Here is a 26,585-nt window from a genome sequence, read left to right as displayed (position 1 = left end):
AAGCACAAAGGCATAAAATTTTTAATGTATTTATAAACAAAATAAACACTGGGTAAAGAATTTAAAATCAAAAATTAAAACATGTTTTAAAGAAAAAAAGGACTGGAGTAACAACATTGAATCTCTCGTGGCCTCTTAACAACTGCAGCCAGAGCAGCTTGTACTGTTAAATTTGTGTTACAAATCTTTGGAGCAATGGGAGTACATGAGCTTGGCTGAGCACATAACCACACACAAAGACAAGCCTAAAGTAGGACGTTGCTATACCATCTCCTGGAAAGTAAATGAAAACTAAATCAAATAAAGGATTAAGTTAATTAAAATGAGCTTATTCAAATAATTAAAAGCCAATCAGAAAGGCTTAAAACGTCAAACACTCTCATGAATGTGTTAAAATATAACAGAAGGTTTTTCAAGGCAAAAATCCTTTTTGCCCCCATTTTTCTTCATCTTCCTTTCTTTGAGGTCTTCTCCAGCACCCAGTCAATGACCTACAACGGAAAAGATCATTGTGAGATGAGATGTGATAAATAAATAAATTAGTGGATAGTCTGGTGTTCGGAGACATTACTTGTTTAACGTTACTGCCGGCTGCTTTCTTCATCTCATCATGCAGACCCCGAGATGTCTTTAGGTCCTGGGATCGAACAATAAATCCAAATGAAATATGTGAAGGTAGCGCTAAACTTGTTACAGGTTAAGGTTAAGTTAAACTTTACATCAACACTCAGAAACACTGAAGAACCAACGGAATGAGTTGTATAAAGGCAAAATATGTTGATCATTCACACAGAAGGGTTTGTGTTTTTGTCATTGCTTATTTACAACTGGCATGAGAGTCTGCAGGTCTCATTTAAACTCAGTTTGCCTGCAAATGTTAATAAATGTGGTTAATATAAAACCATACAGACACAAATATGTCATTTTATGGGGGCTTTAATAATGGAATATTGATACACAAGTAATAGATCTGCTAATGCTGTCATTGGCTAAAACAAAAAAGAGAAGAAACAAGAACAGTTTCTGCAAAAAGCTCCAATTATCATGATCTGTTGAAATAATCCACAACAAAACCAGATACTTTAAACAGCTCTGGTTGTATGGAAACTCACAAATAGAGACTGTCAAACAAAAGGAAAACAGTGACTGTGTGAGGGCAGTAAAAGGACAAACCTTGAGATAGAATTTTGAGATATCAAACAATCTTTTGCTGCAGGCCTCAAAGCACTCATGCCCTGCTGTGATCCCATGGTGTTTGAGTGTTTTAGTTACGACCTCCTCCAGCATCTAAGAACACACACAAACACACACAAAAAACAGAAGCACACGTCACTTTAGTATTAATACAACAGCAAATGCATAAAATGCAGTCTTGTTTTTTTTTCTACCCAATGCCAAAATGGTTCACAGAGACTGATTTTAGCACCGCTTGCTATATGAAAAGGAGTGAATGTCAAAGAGTCTTTACTTTGGATACGGAGGGGGGGGGGGGGGGTGGGGGGGGGCACTTGCACTTAAAAGTACGTTTTACATTCCCAGTGCACACTTGCAGGTACAAACATACAAATATTTCACTGGTAGTGTCGACAGGGAAAACACATTCCTGAAATAAATAGATTCGCCTTTAATCTTGTCAAGGCAACGGTTCTGAGAAAACACTATAAATTATTGTGAGAAATCATCAGCGCCACTCAGTCTCAGGAGGAGTAGAGAGGCAGCTTTTAATCTCTGTCCTGAATAAAGTGCTATCATATCTAAAGAGGGCCAACTGTTCTTTCCCTTTTCTCAGGTTTGGATGATAAGCGTGTTTGCAGGGTAATCATAAATCAGAACAAGTCAAGGTCGGGATACAGAGTGTGTGCCATACGTGGGACACAAGAAACTGTGTGTGTCCTTGTATGAGCATGAAGAATGAGAGCGGTGACGTGTCTGTGGAAGCAGGCAGAAGGTGATATGATAGCAGCTAAAGTGGATCTGCCACAACCATTATGATACAGCCCACACATCCACAATGATCATGCAAAATATAAAATATTTACCTCTGCTGGGTCTGCTGCACTTGGCTTTGACTTGGAGTAGAAAGAATCAGTGTGTGTGTGTTTCATTGTGAGTCAGTCTGTTTGGGGCTGGTTGGCTGCATGTTCAGTTTTCAGATATTGATAGAAGTAAAAAAAAAAAAAAACAAAAGTATGTCTTGTGTTTCATTCTTCTCCCTTTGGCCATGGCTTCACTTCAGGTCTGGTTATAGCACAGCTTGGAAGAATGGCAGAGCTCTGGGTCTAGACTGGTGACATCGTCCCCAAGTGGCAGGGAATAGGGCTGGGCAATATATCGAGATTTTCAAATATATCGAGACTTTATCAGACGCAATATAGAAGGAGGGAATATCGTTTATATCGAGATAGCTTGTTTTGAGTTAAAAGCATCTTTTCTTTTGCATTTTGCACAGCTGTATTTTTGTTATGGTCATTGAAAATTATTTTTAATTTATTTTGTTTTAGGAGCATTTAATTTAATATAAAGGTACTTTAATTTCAGTCAGCTGTTTTAATGCACATGTGCTGCTGATCCTTAATAAAAGTATATTTAGCACTGAAGGCTTAAGAGTCTCTTTGGTTACTTGACAAAAAAAAACAAAAAAAACAAACAAAAAACGAGATATACATCATATATCATGATCCAGGTAAAAAATATTGAGATATAAGATTTAGTTTATATTACCCAGTCCTAGCAGGGAACAATGAGTAAAAGCATTACAGGCCACTGCTGTCTAAATCAATATATCTTAGCCTCAACCAGACAGTTGTTCAACCAAAAGTAGGCAAAGCTACCTTACAAGATCAACAGTTGCTCATTTTAGCCACACATATTGAGCCTTTAGCTAGTAAACCGATTGCAGCCAAGACATTAGGGCTGGGTATCCCCACAAATTTCCTGAATCGCTTTCAATTCAATTCACAACAGCCTGATTTGATTAAATTTTTATTAAATCTGATTCTGCTCAAGATTGACTGACATTTGTGTAACACCAATTTTTCTTTAATGATCATTAAGTCATGGGAGAGTAGGGTCACTGTTGTTACCGAAAAAGGAAATGTATTAAAAATAAATTCAACTCACATATTTATTAATCATTATTGGATTAATTAAATTTGAATCAATTCAAATCAATAATCATTCTATTTAACCTAGATTAGATTACATAGATCTTTATTCACCCCTCTTTGGGAAATTTTGGTGTTGGAGACAGCTGTATATGGTAAACACAGTGTACACTAGGGCTGGGCAATATATCGAGATTTTCAAATATATCGAGACTTTATCAGACACAATGTAGAAGGAAGGAATCTCGTTTATATCGAGATAGTGTGTTTTGAGTTAAAAGCATAATTTCTTTTGTATTTTGCACAGCTGTATTTTTTGTTATGGTCATTGAAAATTATTTTTAATTTATTTTGTTTTAGGAGCATTTAATTTAATATAAAGGTACTTTAATTTCAGTCAGCTGTTTTAATGCACATGTGCTGCTGATCCTTAATAAAAGTATATTTAGCACTGAAGGCTGTAAACTAGAACAGTCTCTTTGGTTACTTGACAAAAAAAAAATATATCGAGATAGATATCGTATATCGTGATTCAGGTAAAAAATATCGAGATATAAGATTTTGTTCATATCGCCCAGCCCTAGTGTACACAGAACCAAAATAGGAAAAACACACATCCATATTTACATATATACAAACCAAAGATAATAGTGCAAGAAAGAAAGGGAGCAGTTATCAGTACTGTACAAAAGAAAAGCCATGTATGAAGGTAAAGTGACAGTTACTGACCAAGACATAACTTTAAATCAGAGAACAGCAGCCTGGCAAGACTTAGGAAGGAACTGTACATTTTCTCTCCACAGTAACAGCAGAGTTCACGTTAAGCTTAAAAGAAAGGCTAGCATTTGTTACATATTTTACACTGTAAATTTTGAGGATTTTGCTTTTTTTCTGAGGTATTTCTGGCAGTAACATCTCTTAGGTAAAATGTACAAGCATTTACAAGGTGAGAAATACTTTCATTTAATTTTCATCTTTAATATGAACTGTAGAGTTGTTGCTTGTATAATTTACAATAACATATCTGCTTGGTATATGATGCTCCTCTCTAGTAGCAATATAGCATTTATGAAAGATGAACTATAAAACCCTTTTTTTGTTACACTGTGGATGCTAAATGTTCTCAATTCATGTTTTATTGCTTTATCTATGTCAGTACACAGTAATACTGATAAGAACACAGTACACACTGCTCAATCTTCATTTAAAACTTAGTGTGAGTAGCTGAGTAATTGACATGCACCAACAAGTGAGCTTGGCATGCTGTGATGAGAACTTGTTACAATTATTCGGGGCTGTTTTATGTTTGTTTTTACCTTTGAGGCATGAACATGCTTAACTGCATAAACCTGAAAAAGCATACAGTAAACATCCCTCACCCTGTTGTGTTTCTGGGAGCGAGACTCTTTGGTGGATTTGTCCTCAGAGTTTCCTTGTTGTGTCTTCTGCTGCTGCAGTTTAGGTCCATCTGGACAGGGGAGCGTCACCAAACCTGTGGACGCAGGTCAGGATAATTTACAGAGTCATGACAACCACAACAGTACAAGTCCTTCAGTAGAAATAAAAGGAAATAAAATAATAACAATGACAACGGTGATAATAAACTTTAAATGAACCAAACAAATCAGGTTCTTCTAATGTGATGAAATTTCTAAAGATCAAACCACTCAGATCATTCTCAAACCTCTCAGGACTTATTAGATATGTACTGGCAGTCTGACTGATGTCTCGCTGATTTTGCCATTGGCTTTGGCCAAGTTGTTGCTGTGAAACATTTGTTCAGTTATCAGCATAACTGCCAACATCAACGAAGCAGAGGACTAGTCATACAGAACAAATTAAAGACTTAGGTAAATGTCCAAACCTAAAGTTAGGATTTGTCTCTGTAATATATAACTGAGTGAGTACGAATCAATTATACTAAACAGAAAATGTAACTTCTTAATGAATTAAATATAGTATGTGTAGAAGCCCCTTTTATCTATTTATTTGTTACCTGATGTACGTCTAGTGGCTGAAAAGGTACCAGTGGACGATGAGGTGGACTGGGACCTGGTTGGATCTTGTCGTAGAGATCTAATGGCAGGATGTGTGCCGCTGCTGCCGCTGCTCTGTGAACACAGGGAGTCACTGCTCTCTGACTTCGCCAACCTGGATCATTCAGACATATACAGACACAAGCAATCAACAACATTTTAGTGATGACCCTTCATGTCCAATGCTTGAAGTTAAAGGCGAGGAAATGCGTCAATATACCGCTTTCGAGGATAACCTCCAGCGATCTCCGTTTCCCAGGACCTCCGCTTAAGCCGTGCCACATCATTGTTCTGCAAAGTTTCTCCATCAGGCACGCTTCCTGGTTCTGACATCACAGCAGGAGAGGGGGCAGGACTTAAAGCAAAGGGGAGGGCACAGGGCTCCTTGGAGCAGGTGGTCTGGGTTTCATAGCGAATCAGACGGGACTGGAGCCGTGCAAAGGCCTGGTCCCGGTCTAGGGAGTGCTGGTTATCCAGGCAGAACCTATATCAGAAAATACATTAATTATTTAATTCTTTGAAATAAAGACTAATGTATGCTTTTTAGAAGCTTACTCTATGCCGTGGTAATGGGAGGCTGAGGCCTTGCTGAAGGGCATCTGACTGGCTCTTCTGGGAGAGAGGTCGGGTGACAGCTGAAACACATTATTACTAGACAATAAAGCAAGAAGACAGATTAGAGACGGGAGACAGAGAGGGCAATAGGTTAGGAGGACAAGAAGGCTGTCTTATTCTCCATTTAAAATTATTTTTATTAAACATTTTGGTTAGATAGAACTCAAATTAGCACTTACTGGTTACTGCTCTACTTTCTTCCCCCGGCTCAATAATCTTGCTCTAAAGAATCTAAGCTTGCAGTAATAGGCCAGTGATCATAATCAAACCCTAATTATAGGCTCAGAAAGTGTGTTTCATTCAGATCCATCCAAGAAACTAATCCATTTGAACTACATATGCTGTTCACCTGGCCACAGTATGCATGTGTTCATTTAATAATCTGAAAATGTTCCATCTGTCTAAGTGAAAGCTGATTTAAAAGCTTCAGCTGGCACTCACTCTGGAAAACCCAGTTCAACAAGCCAGGGAGATGCTATCTGAACTCTCACAGCTGAACCTACCCTCTGTTGATAGCCAGGGGTTGTAAATCCCCAGTGGGTAAGCCATCAGATGTGAAATGTTTTAGAAGTTCTTTGGCATCTAGTAAAGCAGAGCAGCCCCTTTGGCCGTCTTTGGGACCCAGCAGACTGTCACTAGAACCTGGACCCAGCAGACCAAACCTAAGAGACACGTGTGTACACATTGCAACAAAATTAAATAAATTAGTAATATTAATAAAACAATGTAGACTCCACTCTGGGGTAAAAATAGCTAAACAGAGAGAGCTCTGTTTACCTTCTCTTCTGTCGTCTTCTCTGTAGGTTTTCTATGTTGTGAAGGACGCTTCTTTCAGGCCAGTCGGATGGTAGGTGGGAAATAGGCTGAACATCTAGAGAGAAAACAATCAGGTTTATTCTTGCATCACAAGAAAATCTGTGCCTACAGTGCCAAGAGCAATTCAGGTAGCATAAAACATTCTGAATCCAACATGTTGAATGAGAAATGTGCAGTTAGATTACAAATAAACAATCAATGCAAATGCACACTGCAGTTGTGCATTTGGCTTTAGTTTTTAGGCCTATTCATACCTAAAAATCCAGATAAAAGCTTAGCCTCAGATGTATCCTGTATTCCTGTAGTATTTTGTCTGCACTCAGCTCAAAAACTGAAGCACACAGTAGCTGTTGACTCGAAACAATGAGTGGGAGACATCTATCATTTCTAAATCCTGATGGATGAGCATTCACAGCCCCTTACAGGAAATGAAGATGCCAGAAAGAATGAGTAAGACATTATATAAGTTGCAATGTATAGAAGACATGGAGGAAAGCTCTCACTTTCCAACAGAAACAGCTGTTACAACAAAAACAAACTGAGCTGCAGTGCCCACTCTCAGCATCCCGTATGATGTAAGCACCAAGTACTGCATGATGGATTGCAAAAGTTATCTGAACTTTCACTTGATGCAGACTGAACTCTTAGCAGATGGGACTCTGAATGGATTAAATTTAAGCATCCAAAATATCACCTACTCTGCACTTTTCTTATGCTTGGACAGGACGGTATGTTATCTCAAATAAATAGAAAAATTGTAAGTCTGGATACAGCAGATTTAGTAGGCAGGAAGAGGGCGTGGAACAATCATGGCCTGAGGAGGAAAGTTTCTCGTATGAAGAACGCTACCTGCCAGAGGTTTGTCAGCCCACACAAAGTCGCTCACACCTTCGGGCAATGTAGGCAAGGAAATACAAAACACATACTGAATGAATTATCATTTCTAGAACAAGAGGTGTGAATGTATTACAAGGGGAAAAAAAGCAGATTTGCTTTATACTGCTAAATAAATATAAATGTAAATGTAGAACATTTAAATGTGTTCACTACCTCATCTCCTCTGCTTCTGATCTCAAGTGCTTCCTCAGAGGTTTGTTTGAGCTAAATGCACGTAAAAGGCAGTGAATATGAAACTGACAAAACACACAACAAGAGCCCCAGCTGGGGGCTGTTTGGATGAACCAGTGAAGTGGCAGCTTTGCTGACAAAGGTGATGGTCCATTGCAGTTTGTCCTAGAGCCGTTACACATGCAGAGTCCATGCCTCATTCTACAAGCACGAATAATAATACAGTAAACATAATGAGGGACAGTGTTGTGCAGACACATAAAAAGCAAAATTTCCAAATTATGAAACAGCAACTCTGACACCAAACTGCTAGACATGAGGGTCTATTAGCCCCAAAGCTATATTTTTAGATCTAGTGATGCCTTCATTGCACAAATTTAGCTGTGGCTGAAGGGTTGTAATTTGTTTTATTACTAACAATTTACTTGCAAATTATTAGCTGTTATTGTTTCCTAAAACTGTCACTATGAGGGTGTATGTGGTGAATACTAATGTGCTTTTTTTTTTTTTTTGTCCTGCACGAGTTCTGGCATTTTTGTGAAATATCGTGTTTCTACTGTGTACATCTATAGATTGCTTCAACAGTTCATCTTATAAAATAATCAAAGTAAGGTTGACTTTTTATTTAATATTTATGCTCTTGACACACACAACAGTCATTTGAGGATTGGGACATTTATTCTCACAAATAAAGACGACTGAAGCAGGGAGAACAGTATTTAACCCAGCAAGATGAAAGGGGAAAAATTCGTCTTTGTTCAAATTTTATTGATAAGTCAACATGGGAATGCTGAGTGGATGCTACGGGCCAGTGTAGGGTTGGCTCTTCGTTGTCCATACCTGAGTGTTGTGTAGCGTGTGCTTTCATCAGACAGGTGGCAGCAGTGGGAAGATTGGAGTCAAACATCTTCAGACAGCTCTCCCTGGTCAGATTCAGAATGGCCTTCAAGTCATTGTGGGACACTGAATTTGAGGCTAAACCTTCTTCTCTCAGTCCTGGAAACATAAACAAAGACATAAGCTCATTTTAACATGCTAGATTATTATTTTGTTTTACACATTACCCTTAAAGGTTAATTTGAAATGGTTTCTTTGACCTGAAACCTGCTGTAAGAAAAACAATGCATTGTTTAGATTGCATTATAATCAAAATCAAAATACAATTTTCTAAAATTTTGAGTTCATCACAGTAAAGATTACTTGAATTGTAAAAAATACAACAACATGGATGGAAATGTGGTTTTTTGAGGTTACACGGCGGAGAGTTAGTTATCCAGTCAAACAGAAAGAGAATGATAAATGAAGCTCTTTACGCACACACAGCTTTTGCTTGCACACTTATCACACACATGCGGAGACAGAGACTGATTGCAGTTCAAGAGATAAAACGACAGACCTCTGATTGCGCGCGTGTGCACAAGCACATACACTTTATTGTAATCAGAAAAACTTCCAATGGTACTTCTAAACTTTTGCAATGTACTCAGACATCCCATTTCGCTATTAATGCCAAGTTTGAATAAATTGCGTTGAATTTCATTAGGGCTGAAAGTCTGTTTTTCCTTTTCAAAGAATAGCCCCACTGCTTTCCTTCAAGTATGGAGAATTTCACTCCAGTTCTTTTAATCTGGCTCCACTCTGCTGGTGTTTCAGTATCTTTGCCAGCCAAGGGGATGTTATGTGTGTCTGTAAAATAATGGGGGCTGGAGAGAGCTGAGATTTCACAAAAGTACAGCAAACTGAGTGAACTCCACTGTCACGCCTCCAAGGTTCTCTTACATTAAGTCCATAATATCGGCCAACACTGAGAACTCTATATTCTCAACCAGCTGCAACTAAAGCACATCAACTAGTGGCCTTTACTGAGCAGCTGCTGGAGATGAAAGGAGGTCAGAGAGAGAGAGGGGGGACATGCAGCAAAGGGCCCCGGGCTGGGGCTCAAACATGCACCGGCTGTAGCCTCTGTATAGATGGCGACTGCTCCATCAGGTGAGCTAAACACTGGTGCTGTAAAGGTATATCTTAAAGCTGCAAGTTGCATTAAATTTAAAATGTGTCTATTACAATTATATATTATGTGGGATGGTATGTATGTTTGAGTGTGTTATACACTTGTGTTACTCTTTATTTACGTTTTTGCTGTCATGTAGGAAATATTCTAGCTATGTACTAACCCAGTTTAGCTGTATTAATATACAATGACAAAAAACAATCTGAATCTGAAATAACCTGCCCACACAACTGCTCTTGTACTGGCATTTCACAAACACTAGTCTGCATGTTGTAACAGGTTTGTGCCACTTGGATGCAGAAATATGTGGAACAATCTGACGAGTGGGCTGCTCTTGGGATCTTTCCAAAAACTACCCACTTTCACTCCATTACGAAGTTCCCTTGAGACAGAGTTACCTTCACAGCTGATTCAAGATCAAGATCAAGATAACTTTATCATCCCAGAGGGGTAATTTCCTCTGCAGCCTAGCAGCACACAACACACGCACACAAGGTCACAAAAGAATACCACGGGTTTTGAGACACCTTGAATTAAATGATAGAGTTCAAAAAGCCGATAGTGGTAGTAACAAATGAGAATTTGAATCTATTGGCTCTCCAGAGAATATCTATAGAAGTTCCCTTCATTCACATGAGGGAAAAAAATAAGAAAATACTGATTTTACTAAAGATGATCTGATTAATGTAAGAAAAGGCCTCCGTAAGCAACCACTGAGGGTGTTATCCCACCTCGAAAAGCCAGTTCCAATCTTCACTCTGTACTGAAGGGTTTTATAAGCTACTATCATTCAACTATAACTGGTTTTGAAAGGCATTTAATGTGGTGGACCTTTCACATGAATGCACAGAGTGGAAGTGCATAGGGAGTTGGAGAGAAGCAGCTTCAGAAAGGCCTCTGGAGTCTGGTTAAATAGGAAGGTCACCTTTTGTCCATCTTTGGCATCATTTATGTGTGTAATTTGGACCATTTTTGGGTCCCTTGCGGATGTGTACCATGAGAGAGCAAACTGAGTAGTACCACCAGAAACTGAGGGCAGTGTAAAAAACATGCAACCAGCAACAAGAATAAAGAAGAAAAAGTTCTGTATTTAATGGTCACATACACCACCACCATCTACTACACAGCGTCTTGTTATGTGTCTTTATGTGAATGAACATCATCATTATCTCTTTCAACATTGCCAAGTTTACTTTGAGGTGAACGTTAAACTCTGCACTGCCCTCTGGTGGATATTTTGGCTAACAACCATGCCAATGTAAGGGACATTAAAAACCACGCATACCCAATTATATACGTAAAGGGAGCCTCAACGGTCTAGCGCCATTTTCCCACAGATCCTGCACAGTTAGCCTTGCTTTAAACTTACATGGTAGGAAACTGTTAGTATTTATTTGATAGAATAAGTGATAAATAACATCTGATAAACAATAACATTGTTTTTACAAACATTTGTTTTTTTCAAATTGTCCAACAATTTTCCCAAATAATAAAATCCTTGAAGAATTTTGTTTGGATTAGCAATTTTTTCCATAAAATTCCCAGTTGCACTCCTCAGTTTCCTCATCCCTAAAAAGGCTTTAAAAGCTTATTGACAAGCTTCAAGTGCTGTGAACTCACATGCAAATGATGCTCAATTCTAATCTGCTGTTTTCAATTTCCCTCCAGAACTACAGAATATTCCAACTCTTACAATACTTACTGAGATATTCTTTGAGTACCAGTGTCTGAACCTGGGCCATCTTTCTCTCCCTCTTCAGCAGACTGTCTCCCTGGAGACACGGTAGAGGATGGAGAATGCTGCCTGCAGCAAATTCTGAAAAACAAGAGATTAACAGACAAAAAAAATGTTAACTGAATGTAACATACAGAACTTAATCTTGACCTATAACAGCATCTTAAACTTGGGGTCAAAATTGGGCAAATCATGGAAACATTTAATGACCATAAATTATATTTCTGCTTCTCACAAAATTGAATTTTCTTTAATCGTTTTGCATTTACAAGCATGTGACACCAGGCTGCAAGTAGACAGTGCTTAATTTTAATGCATTAAGTTAAAGAGTTTGCCCCTATATTAAACAATGGTAAAGACCAAGCTCAAGTTATTGCTCCAAAATATTTCAGGAACCATATGGAGGGTTAATTACAACAGTAACATCTTTGCTGGCAAAAGAAACGTAGGCTCAACAACCCTCCTGTGGGCATTTAAGACTCATTTGAAAAAAAAAAACAAAACAAAAAACTGCCGTGTCATTGAAGCAGGGCATTTTTTTATAGGTTTACTCTGCATTTAAAAGTATCTAAAGTAAAAGAAAAATCTCCTGAAGGTTGCATAAAATGTTAACTTAAGATTTCTTTAGAGAAAACATCATAGCAAGTGTTGAATCTTATACAAAGCCAAAGAATGAAGGACTTTTATCAGAACGTATGAAGTTATAGTTTACATAACAACCTTGACTTCTATAGCGTCCACCCATTTAGTTCCTTATGACCAGGTGAATTCAGTCAGTAATCTGTGCTTTCACGGTTTCTCCTGATCTTTCCTCCTCATTCTCACTTTCAATGTCTGTCTTTCCAATGCCTTTTCAAAAGACATGTTTGTTCAATTAAAATGTTAAATGTTAAGTGATTATAAAGACGTTAACAGAACTGGAACTAAAGCTGCTGTGAGACATGAGCAAAAAGAAAAGCTAAGGCAGGAGAGAAGACATAAAAAGAGGTCCTTATGGGTTTAATTAGGGTAATTTCTTGAGTCTGGATGGCTAGCGGTCTTGAAGACCATCAGTTTTCGCAACACAGAATAAAACGATGAACAGTGACAACTCTCAACTTCAGTCAGTGAAGCCAGAGGGGTTTCTAGTCCAATCAAGCTGATGTGCCGGCTACTGGGAGGGTTTTTCTTTACATTATGGTCGATAATAAATGGCTGCTAGATATTGGCAAAGCCACAAATACTGATAGCATGCTCTTTAAATGTGAGTACAGAGCAACTGAGGTTTTCCAATAATGAAGAATTTCTCCTCAAAGGGTTGAAAGATTTAAGGGATGCAGTTATGTGTTAGGGGCTGGTTCATAATCTTAAACTGGGCGTCATTTGTTGTATTAATCATTATGTCTAGCCCTGTTTGCTGAAGCTATGACACACATTTATTTATTTTAAATTGTGTACATCTACACCCACTGGTACTTTGCAAACAGCCAGTTCAACACTTTTAATGGTGACAGTTTCTCAAAATGTAAATTTAATAGGGAATTCATACCATCTGCCTTTAAAAATATATTTACTATAATAGTTCAGTCAATAAATATAATGGCAAAACTTCAACCGATGGTAAAATAGAAAAACAAAATTGCACACCATTAACACATAAAGTACCTGATGATGGAGGCTTCTCTCTCAGCAAGTTGGAGATGGTTGCCATAGCAGCCGCTCCATTAATTTGACTTTCTGAGTGCAGCATCCTGACCCTGCAGGCTCCAGACGAAACATTGTCGGAACCCTGGACCAGCAGTAAGTAGAGAGCACTCTCACCTTTCACCTCGACGTCGGGCGCTACAAGGACAAGACAGGAAGACAGAAATGACATACGCAGTTCATTCATAGTATAACAGCAAATTTTCATGCTTAATTAATTTTATTAATGTTTAACTGTTCTTATGTTACTTTTAAACCCATTGTTTTAAAAATAAATAACTCCAATTTTTTTGCTAATCCTTTACCAAATTTGAGCAAAGCCTGCACCCCCAACAAAATACTTCATTATATGAGTGTAGCTGTAATCCATTTATTTCACTGCAGAAAATGACATGACACACTTCTGTAACTACAGGTCACCAATTAACTGGGGAAAAAAAAGCTTGAAAATACTCCAACTTGCCCAACAAGGACTTTGGTCTACTGGCAAGAGTCTTTTTCCAGCACTGAGAGCTGAGCTGGCTGGCTGCAGGCTGAGCAATGGGAGTGATTACACAAGACAGGCTGAACAAAGCTCCAACCTGGACACAGAAGCACAGAAGATAAACATGCACTCAAACAGGTCCGTAGTTTCTTGAATGCATTTAATATATTTACTTAATATTCTTTTTTTTTGTATGCACAGGAGCACAGCCAGCAGACTCCTACCTTTCCACGGAGGGACTTCAGCTGGTCCAAGAGAAGTTGAGCTTTTACTGACTTTCCAGACAGGCCTCTGGTTGTTAGTGGTGAAGGAACCAGTCATTATTAAGAATTAGGAATCATCATCTTCAAGGTGATAAATTCAGGGCACAGAAGTTAGGCGCTGTCATGTTTTATATAAAATTTTATATTAATAGGAGTACTTCTTTTATCATATTAATGTTAGAGATAAAGGGTTTTGTATGAAATATTACACTACATATATACAGTAACATTTAAAAGGTTGGTCACACTTTCCCCCTTAAATCTAAAGGGAAAGTGTGTCTAGCTTGTCTGGTACTGTACAGAAATCTCAGAGATCATTTCCAGTTAACGTAACATTTTAAACCATTTTAATATATTTATTTTATGCTGTTTCTCATATGCTAAAAAAAGAGAAAGAATAAATTATTTTATGTGATTTAATTCATGTCTAAACAAAATCTAACATACACTGGAGTCATTTCAGCCAAACATATGATCAAAGTAGGTATTATTTCTCTTTGTAAGCATGTACACACACACACATACTCACAGCCAGACACACTTAAAAGAGGATACAGTTCAAACTGAGTGTTGGACATCACAAAGTTGGGCAGGTCTGACAGATTAACCAGCTGAACCAAGTCTAGCACTGGTGCATAGTAATGGAAAACCTGCAAAAAACACACACACAACAAAAGACTGAGAATGAGGGAGAATAAAGAGAGATACTAACAAAATTTTAAAAGACTGAAATAAAATCAATGGTTTGTGATGCTGCCGATTTAGAAATTTCAAGACCAATTATCAGCCGGAGGACTCAAATTGGATTTATATTAGGTGCCCTTCAGCAAGATGGTGACATAAAAGAGAAGGGATGTTATTCGGCTTTACTTCAAACTTGAATTTACGCTTTCAGTGAATGCATCACCAAAATAACTGTCTGGTACAACCTTGTACAGCTACATGTGGCCTGAGCACAAAGAGGAAGGTGTGAGAAAGAAGACTTTTCCACACTAGACCCACAACAAACACTCTTTTATTTATGTTAGAATTACCCACTTTTATTTTTTGCCAAGTGTTTGGTCGATTTCTTTTTATCTCCCTACAAATTGCATTATAAAATCTTCATAAATCATTTAATGACAAAGTTAGACCACTAATTGACTAAATGCTGAATAATTTAATCATGAATAATCACCTTAACACTAAACCACTCAAATACTACACCTCTTGTTAGGAAGACTTCATCTGCTTTACAGAAATGTATTCAAAACTTATTTAAAGACACAGGTGCCAAGTTTTTACTTATTTAATTAGCTCATTTTAATATGAGTACATTAGTAGAAATTGTGTTTTTGTAATAAAACAGGTCATTTATCAATACAGTAATGTATTATAAAACATCATATCATTAATAATTTACATAGGAACAAACATTGTAGTGATCCCTGGACAAAATTGCATTTTCCTGAGAAAGTCAATAATATTCATGTGTTTTGTCCACCAAACTAAACGGCCATTTTGGAGACTTTGCAGGACCTGTCTGTACTAAAACCTCCTTTATTCTGAATTAGCCTCTGTAAAGATAATGTTTACATATTGTACTATGATCAGATTGAGGTTTAGAGCTACAGCTCCATCATTCCGAAAGGATTTTCATATCAATCATGAAAGTGTTTAGTTTGTTTGTAGGTGAGCCTGAAACTTTTTTCTTCCATTTGTGCGTTGTGGCATCTTCAGTGTTGTGCAGGAGTGCATTAAAATGAAAACGACTTTGGCGCTTAGATGGTAAAACAACTTCAATATACTGAACAATGAACTAGTTCAAAATTGAAATGATGAACTATGAATGTGAACTACTAATTTTCAAGCGAATGAACTGGACTATAAACTAGTTCATGAGAAGCATGAACTTGCACAACAGTGGCCATCTTCTTTATTATTCTCCAGTCATACATATGATATTTACACATCTTAACAGATCTCACATGTTCCCTTTGCTACGAGTCCAAAAGTATTCAAATAGGCCTTGTAGTTGCAGAGATACATATCCTGCTACCTAAATAGTGTAAAATTCATAAAAGGCTATAAAACTGACTCAAATGTTCAGTTGCTACAAAGCAGCTAGCTTTGATCCATCTTGCATTTCCCTATTTCCTGGTTGGCTTGGCTGTTTTGCCCGTCACTCAGCTTCCTCTGCAGTTAGTCCCCTCATCCAGACTAATTGCAGCTCCTTTGGAAATCTGCTGCAAGCTAATGGGCCCCTCCAATCAGACCGTGTGTGTAGGTACAGAACTTTGTCATGTTCTGCCACACAAACCTTGTCAAGGCTGCAGAGCAGAACGAGGACCATCTTCGTCTGAAATGATGTTTGAATGATGAGACTCACTAAACAGAAGACTGAAAGGCATCATGCTCTGCCACCACAGCAGCCTGGCTAACCAGCACAAAAGGGGTTATGATGACTACCTGGTTAGCAAAGACTAAACGTTAAAAAAAACACAAACAACCCACTAAAAATGTATTTTTTTTTTAAATTAATGGGTGCTCATAGGGATAAACTATCCCCATTTATAAATGCTGTAGGGTAGAATGATTTGTCCAAGACAATATTTTGTATCATTCTTTGTTAATTTTACACCCTGTAATCAAGTTAAAGAAAACAGCCAATCAGTCTGTTTTCCACATTTTTACCAAATGTCAAACATCTAAGTCAGGTAGTTTTGACTGAAGGAAGGAATACAATCTGTAAACATATTGAAGAAACAGTAATAAATAGAAGATGTTGTCATCTTATTCAATGTGAACTGTAAGGAAGCTAAAGCTTTCACCTCGCTGTGGCCTCTTCACTGAGGCTGACCAAGTCAATGTATATCCGTGTGTGTTTGTCTGACCAGTTTTAGAAATAACACGGTTAAGATTCTGCATGTATCATTGCAGGTCATTCAACAGTCGTTTATCCTAGCTGTGTGGAGATGTGACTTTTCGTTCCCAGCGTTTGTAACAACAAAACAGTCATCACCATCGGCTTCTCTGTACAAAGGTCTGATTAAATAACACACACAAACACACACTCCTGGTTTCATTCTCCAAGGACAAGTATGCACAAAAATGCACACACACGACAAAAACACATAATATCACACACAACCAACAACAGTTAAAAAAAAAAAAGTCACAACTCAAATATTATGATACAAACATAACAAAAACTATACTGAATTAATAGTCATACAAGTCAAACCTAAAGAGCAAATGATGTGATTTAAAATCTTTATTGCTAATTAAATTGATGCTACTAAAATCTGTCTGAGTGAGTGCATGTGTGTTCTTGTGTACAGCCAATATCAAGCTGTAATTTCTCCGTGACATCTTCTGTGAGATTTTATTGTCTCATCACTGCACAATACTATGCATTATGATAACTTTTATAAGAGACACTGGCATACACCAAGTACACTCTGTACAAATGAGCATCTTTAAAATGATTTAACTTCCAACTCATTTAGAGGAATTGTGTTGGTTTTCTAAAGAAAGGAACATATAAGATTTTGGTTTATAATTGTTGCATGCTGCAACAACAGCAGTATTTATAACTAAGTTCTAACAGTTCTAAGTTATTGCTCTAGCACAGAGAAAATTGGATAAACAGCAATAACTACAGTAAAGAAAATAATTTGGATATTACATTGCAGATCTGAAAAATGTCCAGACAACCCCCAGATTCTGTATGCAAGGTACAATTAAATTAGTCGGATTTGACACCGAACAGAACTGCTGGCTTCTTTGTACAAAGTGCGGGTAATTTACAGTTGAGGCATTATGTGGAACTAACATGGACCCATCAGTATGGCTGCATGCACAGCTGAGACTAAAGCTACAGTTAAAGTTTGACCTGGCTATTTAACCTCTTACGATGCAGACGTACCGGTCCCGGTACACGACTACTAATCAACAACATTGCAGCCATGTGTGCAAGCCCCTCCGTCATGAATGCCCACAATATACACATCAAATGAAAGCTCAAAGTCTCGTCTTTCAGATGATATAAGTCATTCTGACACGCAACAACCACAGCCCTAACACTAAAGCCTTTTTTACAGAAAAGCAGAAAGTTTAAATGTTGACTTTCCTTACTTTTGAGGGCTCTCTATAGGTCAAACATCAATATTTCCCATCAAGATTGGTCTCATTCTGGACAAAATTGGTCTCATTGGACAAAAAACACATTTTTTTCTGTGTGTTCTAAAGTGTGTAACTTTTTATTAGTAATACTTACAGTGATTCTGATTACTGTGGGTAAAACTAGAGAGTGTTACCTTTACAAAGAGCCCAAGCCTGTACTTACAATCCAGAGGGTTCAATAACAGCAGTAATTCTAATTTGGAGAGGTCATATTACAGGTGTTTTTGCCAAAATGACCACACCTGATAAGGGGTTAACTGGACCACCATCCTTATCCCAGTAAACATGCACAGTGGAGCTGAGTTACTTACCGAAGTATGCCTGCAAATGTTTATGGCATTCTGCAGCTTTTAGCTTTTAACTGTTGGAGCTCATCATATTTGTAAGTGTAGCTCTATTAACTTTGTAGTTCTTATCGAGTTACTTGCCAGATGTGTCAGATGTCAGTGGTAATGATTTAAGGATTTTATTTGAGTAGTGAAACGGTCTGGAAACACTTCAGTGATCCCAAGCTTATAGAGAACCACTAACATATTTAGCCATTTGATACCCTTCTCCTGTCTGACAAGAGAAACTGAAAAATAAGTGAATATGGAGCAGCTTTATTGGGAATTTGGCTGTATTAATATGCATTTATGATATACTGTTTTTACAAAAAGATGCAAAAAGATGTAACTCTGGAGCACATAATCTGAGTCTAATTATGTTTATGCAGGAGTTACTTGTTTCTGAGCCACATTATTTGGGTGTGTTGGCCTGGTTTTGAGAGCTTGGATTTCTAAGTTTTTAGTTAGCCTGAGACATAATGTTAATAACCATGCAAAGCCAAGATTGTTTTGACTGACACAATAAACTAGGCAGTGAATTATAAACACTCCAGCTCTAGCTAACTAAATACAGAGGACAGTTTTGGCTAAAGAAAAAGCCATTTTCAATAAGTGTGTAGTCAAAAATTGAACAGAATATTTGCATCTGTTTAAATAAGGTACAAGTGTGCAGTCTAACAGATTAGACAACACTGACAAAAGTATGATGTAGTTAAACGCAAGTTATAGATCCCTCCCTCTCCGTTGAGCATCAACTCTGTGTCCTGAGCTTTGCACCTGCATGTTTGTACATACTGGTTATAACTATGGCAACAACTGAAGTCTTCATTGACAGCAAGTGGACTCTGATTGGTTGTCCTCGTTCAGGCAGAGTGGATCATTGCAAATCATATTAAGAGCTCTTGTGGGAGGCTGAAAATAAGGGCTGACAATTTGTGACAGAAAATCTAAAAAAGCAGCAAAACTAATAGTAGAATATAAAACATTTACGCCAACGCTTGACTGCATCTACAGTATATTCCAGTAATGTAATGTTGTGGATAAAAAGCCATTAGTCTGAAAAGAGACTTGCACCCATTTGACTGATAAAATACTTCAGGTTTGTCTGACTGATGGTCACAGCTCCTACGGTTTGATTAAAGGGCAACCAGGAGGTGACCATTTTTACCTCATCTCTTTGTAGCCCACAGAAATCATTAGGAGAGGGAAAAGCATGGAGTTCATTCAACTGCATAGCTGGGAGGCAAGAATGAGGTCAATTGGGGTCAAAGGAACAGGTCTACCCTAAATAGAAATTCAGTCATTATCTACTTATATTGTCAATCAAAACCTTACCTGGAGTTCATATGAGCACACACACAGACAGAAGAACTTCATTATAGTCTTTTCAAGCTAAAATAAATGGAAAAATCTTTAACTGTATCACATTTCTCAACACTGGCAACACTTGGAGCAACTGCAGGGACAAGAAATAATACATACAACTTTTGGAACCACAAAGTGAAACAAAATGCTGATTTAGTCTGTTGAAAACTCAATCACAAAAAGATAACCACATTCTTAAATCAGTATGAGCTCTTCCCTGCTGTTAACTTTGAGGTTAAAGTTAAATTACACAGCAGCAGCGAGGTGGAAATTCATGTTTTGAGACTTACCTCAGAGTGTAATTTGTGATCCGTGGCTGTGTAGGGAGCTTGTAAGAGACTAGACTCTGATACCTGATGCCCAGGAAGGCGCAGAGACAAGCCATCGAAGCATAGTTCTGATACATACTGAGAGAAACACACACACAGGAGAGAAAATTATAAGTTACTTGCAAACTCTGTCTACTGCAGCTATGAGTGAAAAGCTGCACAACAAACACAAATACTCATACCTATATTGCTACTAATGACATACAACTATTAAGTACTTGCTATGTGCTTGCCTCTTAGCTACATACAGATACATGTTTGCATGCATGTACACTTATAAATATCAGCTGTCTTGTTTGTTCCTTTTACTGACTAAAAGCTGAAACCCACTCACTGTTGAAGGCAGAAACAAAAAATGTCACTGTAATGAAGGAGAAAGTGCATCCTTCCCCATAGCATACCAGCAGAAAAACAGACAGAGCAGGGGGTGGATTGGAAACAACTTGTCAAATATGCAACAGAATAACCTGCTGACTGGGATTTAACCTTTTTAGATTATGCTGTAGTGTCACTAATATCAGCAACTGAATGTCTAATGAAAGATGTGTCAGCCAATATTCCTCCTCTAATGTAAAATCAAATAAACAAATTGGTAAGAATTTACTTGAAATGTGGTTACAGTTGCACCCAAAACCCTGGGTAAAGTTAAACATGTACCATCATCTGTCTAAAGCAAGGTTGTGTAGACCATTAGAAGACATACTAGCCCTGGCCTGTATCTGACAAAACACTCTGAATTAAAGTTCTTTACAAAAAGTATTAAAGATAAAAACTTTGATGTTTAAGTTTAGAGCAGTTAAAAAAAAAAAAAAACTGGTGCGAGACATGCAAAGAACTCTGAAGGGAAACAGAAAAAAATTACGTAGTCCACTTAACAAATAAATAAAAAGCAGGCGTTAAGCAATCAGAGCACCATCTTACATAAGCTTAATTTCACTGGGACCCAAAGCAGAAAAGTATAAAATGAAGTAAAAAGCAAAGTTTATCATGTGATTGTTACACCTTTTATCCTATAATAAGGCTGCTTAGATATGTGCTATTACAATTTACTCCTCTGTGAAGGCTTTTCATGTAATTTAGGCATGTTTGACTGCAGGAATTTGTTTGCTTTCAGCTACAAGAAGATTACAGATTTAATCCACAACAGTGCTGGTTGGGGCTAAGGTCAGAGCAAGCAAGCCACTCAAGTTCTTCCACCCAAAAAATAAACTAAGAAGGCCATTCCTGGGCAGGGCTGAAATGAGACATGGATCTCTGCAATGCTTCCCATCTGTGAATGTCAATGACCTGACCCAAACTGAGTCATGCACATATACAAATATGTATGTAATCATGGCGAGAGAGAAAATAAGCCACCATCTCTGTGATCACTACACCAGCAACATCACCCCCCCCCCAAAAAAAACTTAATTTTGTTTCATAAACACTAGCAGTGTCCTCAGACAGAAACTATCCCCACACATTCTTGAACATTTCTGCATCAATTAGGTAAAATAATCAATTTCAGCCAACTTTCTGGAGTGGTGCTGGGTGAGTGTGGGTCACACCAAGCAGGAACAGGCTAGGCAGAATTCCCTTCTGCCAGGCCAAGGGAGAGATATTTCCCATGACTTCTGGATGACCTACAGCAATTTCTCTAAATTCTTGCAGTGGCACAGAAAGATTCGTCCCCCAGTGAGATACAAATTCACTAAATGAAAATGTAAAAATGTATCCTACGGCCTTGTGTGAACTGCATGAGTAACTCTAAATGTGAAGATAACAAAAGTTAAGACAAGAAACAAGTCTGGAAGAGAGAGAAGTTGACTGAGGGCTGGAGGGCTCAGGTTCAAGTCCCCTGACTGGCAACAAAAGTGAACTGTTGTGGGCCCCTGAGAAAGGCCCACAGACCCTTAACCCCCAACTGCCCCGAGTACTAGAATCTGGCCTGGCAGCCCAAGGGACGGTAACCGGCTGGACAAATTGATTAATAAATGTGTGTCTGTGATGGGGAGGAAAGTGGACTCTGTGGGAGCTGTGTTGGAGAGGAGGATGATGGTTCTAATGGTCGTGAGCAACTCCAAACATCCACTGCTCGATACAGTGGCAGATCAGCAGAGTAACCGTAGCAACAGGCTCCTCTCACTGCGCTGTAGAACCGAACGGCTTAAAAAGTCGTTCATCCCTTCAGCCATTAGGCCATTCAACGGATGTGCCTGAACTGAATTTTATCTGTACACTTTATAACTATAGTTAGTAACTTTTATTCTATTTTATTTATATGTGTCATTGCTAGTGTGAATTTCTCCTTTGGGGGATTAATTAAGTTTTTATCTCTCTATCTATCTCTCTCTCTATCAGAGACCACATCCTTCCTAGTACAATTTGATGGGTATGCAAATACATAATCCCTCCCTCCATTTCAATGTTTCTAAAACTAATATTTGGAAAATTAGATGAAAAAGTGGTCAGCATTTTCAGTTTTGCAACTCTTTCTAGTCCTGTTTTTCTTACTCTAACTTTACTGCAGACATTACAGTGCAACATGATTAACTTTAGCATCATAATACCCCGGTCTTTACCTTCTTCTCTCTGATAACCAGGCCCCCCCTCCATATCTCCTTGTGGTCAATACAACCCAACAAGCCAGCAGGCTCAACCAGACCAGCACACAGAGAGGATGCTGCTTTCTGCCACCTGGATGAAAAACACAAGGCTGACTCAGTTAAGGTTGTTTATCACTGAAGTTGGAAAAAACTGGCACAGTAAGGGTGAAGCTTAAGGAATGTGTTGGTCATATTTTCAATAAGTGTGTTTTTGTATAAATATCAGAATATTGATCTACTGTTACAAGCCAACACATATTTACTCCTCTGACTCCCCCTAGTGGCAAATTAAAACATATCCTACATTAATAAAATTACTAAATGCTTAATGGTAGAACACAAACCAAAATAGCCAAAAGTTTAATTGTTCTCTGTGTGCTCTCTGCACTGTTTAGTGTTATTTAACTACTTGATCAATGAACCATTTTACATTTTTGGAGCATAACATTAAGAGAGAAATTCAGTACGGTGCGTTTCCTCACCCATTAGCATGCTGTGCGACTACACTGATCTTTGCAGCATGCCAGCAGGACATGTGTTTAAGGGCTCCCAGAAGAGGCAGCAGGTCTTTAATTGGTGGCGACTGCTCAGTAAAACCCAGCACCAAGACATCCAGCAAGGCTTTACCTAAAAAAAAAAGAGGAAACAGGACAACTTAAAGAGGATTTTTTTTCTCTATTGTTGTGTTTACATCCACATTTTTACCACAGAAATTTTCAAGAATAATTAGAAAACAAAGCAGATGTATGTCACTACTTATTAAAAAATAACCACACAGAACAGTTACTTTTCAACCCAGCATGTACTTTACATAGATTTAGAAGAAACACCAGGCGTCACTACTGACCCCATCTTAGGGCAACTACAGCTGAAGGGGGAATCTGTAATTTTTTTTTTTTTTTTTTTTTTTTGTGAATTGTAAAACATCACTTCTGGTAAAGACTTGCAAAAAAAATGAGTGTGCATATTTATGTAGCTCTGTACCAACAGGTAGGCACCATTTCCTACATAATGAGCAGAAACTATTTGTTTAAACTGGACAGCATTCTTAGATTAGATTTTAGTTTTTTGTTTTGGTATGAAATGAAACAACAGTGAGGCATGCTTTGTAAGTATTAATACATCAGAGACATTTGGGTATCAATAACACAAACAGAAAAAATTGTGAGTTTGTTTTAAATACACAGATGATAATTTTCTTAAGAGTGTAAGAAAAATGTGAGTTTTTTTTTTTTTTATAAACAGCACAAGCCATAGTTAGGACATAATTAACACAAAGGTACTAAAAAACACAGAAAGTGACCACTGTGGTTGGGTCAACCATACCTGGAGGTGGCAGCTTGTCTGACAGCAGATGAAGACTTTCTGCAGCTTCCTCTAACAGCCTGTTTGATAAAAACATTCAGAAAAGATTAAATGTCACAAAACATTCACTTGACAGCACATCAGTGCCCAACTAATTTTACTCTCACATTAAAACAAAATCATCTAAATACCCTTATTGGACTGTAAGAAAATACATAAAAGCTAAATAAATAGATTTTCTTAAATTAATTCATTATGGGGTATTTTCAGAGAAGGAAAAAAGAATGAAAAAAATATCTTTACACACCCCAAATATAGCAAATATAAATGAAACAAGCAGCTCTCACTCTGTTAGTGTTGGCTGGACATCCTGTTGGTCTTCTGCCTCCTGATTACTCAGTGAAGTTATACATGCTTCAACAGAAGTAGGGTTCTCCTCCTCTGTGTCATTTTTCTGATGATTTGTTCCCAACTCTTCCCAGTCAGAGCTGCAAAACTACAAAACCAGAACCCTTTCCTTTATCCATCTATTAGTGACTAGAATAGCTAGAATATTGAGTGTATCACATTAGAAAAAATAAATTAATCAAAAACATTTCAGCATTGATTGATAAGAAAGTATAGCATAACACATTTTAAAAGACTATAGGTACTTTAAATATACCACATCTGTAACAAAAAATAGCCTCAAAAGCACTTGGTTTCTCACCTGCATTGCTCCATGGCTAGCCTGAACCGCAAAGTACCACCTCGGAGTAGACGGGTTTCCACTGAGAGAACATGCTGGGAAGACAAACAGAAGGAGAGAGTTGAAGAAAAGCTATGGTAAAGCAAATTTAAATGTGCAAATGAAGAGATACCCACAGTTTTAAGTAATTTTACCTGGAAACAAGGAGCTCTCTCTCAATGATTCCTTAGATGAGATGCCTACAAGTCTGTTATATATATTTGTTAGAGGCTCCAAACCTACAAAGAATAATGGCATACTGTTAGGCTTCACCTTAACATCTCTGATCTTGATTATATATATATATAAACGATAATTCTCACACACACATACCATAAGCACCCCCCACCTCTCCTCCCTCCTATATCTCTTAACATTATAAGACTATAATCTGGCTTGACACTGTTGTGAGGAAACGATATATTGGAGATCATTCACACCAGGAGACACCAGGATCACAGAAGCTGCCACCACTGGGACAGCCCAGGTCCGGGCAGGCCAGGGCCCACACCACAGCCATTTGGGCTGCAGTGCAGGACCCCTAGCCACCCAGACATGGCAACAATCCTGCAGACCAAGCAAGCAATGGTCCCAGCGTGGAGGGTCCCTACACTGGAGTTAAAAATGTTAAAGTAGAAAATTAAATAAATCTTAAAACGGTCAATTTTGTCTACACGCAGTACAAAAACACTGCATGTTGCCAATATCTTAAATTTCTGACACTAATAAAACTATTAAAACTTACTCAATGTTTTAAGTAAAACGTTTCAATCAATATAGTAAGAAATTCTGTGATCTGATTTGGATTTTCTGCTTCTACAAATGTTTGCGGAGTAGATTGCCTGAATTCCCCGTAGATGATCTAGAGCAGTGGTTCTCAAACTTTTTACAGTATGTACCATATGAGAAAATATCGAGCTCACCAAGTACCACCATCATGAAAAACCTGAACATACAGTAGCAAACATATTAAGCTATAACATACATAGCTATTAGCTATGGACAGTTCATGAAGGAACTGGGCTGCACGGTGGTGTGGTGGTTAGCACCACAGCCTCACAGCAAGAAGGTCGCTGGTTTGAATCTCAGCTGGAGGGGGAGGTTCGAAATTTGTGGCCTTTCTGTGTGGAGTCTGCATGTTCTCCCCGTGTATGCCTGGGTTCTTTCCAGGTTCTACAGCTTCCTCCCACCGTTGTGGTTGTTTGTCCCCTATGTGTTGGCCCTGCGATGGACAGGTAACCTGTCCAGGTGTACCTGCCTCTCACCGGTAATGCTGGAATAGGCTCCAGCTTACCCGCGACCCTTAATGTTTAATAATTTTATTAAAAAATATTTATGACTTTCCTCTAAGTACCACCAAGAGGGCTCTCGCGTATCACTGGTGGTAACCGTACCACAGTTTGAGAATATAGGATCTAGAGCAGGGATCACCAACTCCGGACCTCTTGAGCCAGTGTCCTGCAGGTTTTCAGTATCTCCATACTGCAGCACACCTGACTCAAATAATGGGTCGATAAGAGGCTGGTGTAGACCTTGACTATTGACTATTTCATTTGAACCAGGTGTGTTGCAGCAGGGATGCAGTGAAAACCTGCAGGACACCGGCTCAAGAGGTCCGGAGTTGGTGATCCCTGATCTAGAGTAACATACTTTAACATCTACCATAACATTTTCAAAATTAAAATAGTTGAAGAAGTAACTATAGTAAAGAATCATTCAGATTTAGTCTTGACGTTAGCTAACTTTGAAAGTGTTGTTGGTACCTTGCTAAATCCAGTTAAGAAGCGCTGACAAAAAGAAAGTACGGTCTTACATTTGCAATTGTCCACCGAGTGATCAGCAGTTTGGCAAATAGATATAACCAACACGTATCGGTCCATCTCGTGAAATCTCGTTTAACATTTATAACTGAATTATTAATGTGTGTTTATAGCGATAGCAGCCATTCCCACAACATCAAATTTCCCAC

General features: G+C 38.1%; 1 protein-coding gene across 1 annotated transcript; it reads right to left on the bottom strand.

The window, feature by feature from the left end:
- LOC121640979 (MDM2 binding protein) lies at positions 1 to 26,579 on the bottom strand. The gene is made up of 23 exons (XM_041986807.1): positions 26,430 to 26,579; positions 24,772 to 24,855; positions 24,599 to 24,672; positions 24,237 to 24,385; positions 23,911 to 23,969; positions 23,067 to 23,211; positions 22,561 to 22,675; positions 19,961 to 20,077; positions 14,371 to 14,465; positions 13,777 to 13,843; positions 13,532 to 13,649; positions 13,030 to 13,206; positions 11,353 to 11,466; positions 8,480 to 8,635; positions 6,533 to 6,626; positions 6,259 to 6,417; positions 5,696 to 5,791; positions 5,361 to 5,624; positions 5,101 to 5,255; positions 4,484 to 4,596; positions 1,174 to 1,287; positions 572 to 637; positions 1 to 491 (listed from the first exon to the last, which is right to left on the bottom strand). Exons 1-23 carry the CDS (start codon positions 26,494 to 26,496, stop codon positions 447 to 449), a joined length of 2,643 nt encoding a protein of 880 aa, XP_041842741.1. The 5' UTR covers positions 26,497 to 26,579; the 3' UTR covers positions 1 to 446.
- Between the last annotated feature and the right edge of the window lie 6 nt (positions 26,580 to 26,585).

The sequence above is a fragment of the Melanotaenia boesemani genome, chromosome 6, assembly GCF_017639745.1.
Source record: "Melanotaenia boesemani isolate fMelBoe1 chromosome 6, fMelBoe1.pri, whole genome shotgun sequence".
Classification (NCBI taxonomy): domain Eukaryota; kingdom Metazoa; phylum Chordata; class Actinopteri; order Atheriniformes; family Melanotaeniidae; genus Melanotaenia; species Melanotaenia boesemani.
The sequence above is the reverse complement of the archived record's forward strand: the minus strand, read 5'-3'. Positions and strand labels throughout refer to the sequence as shown.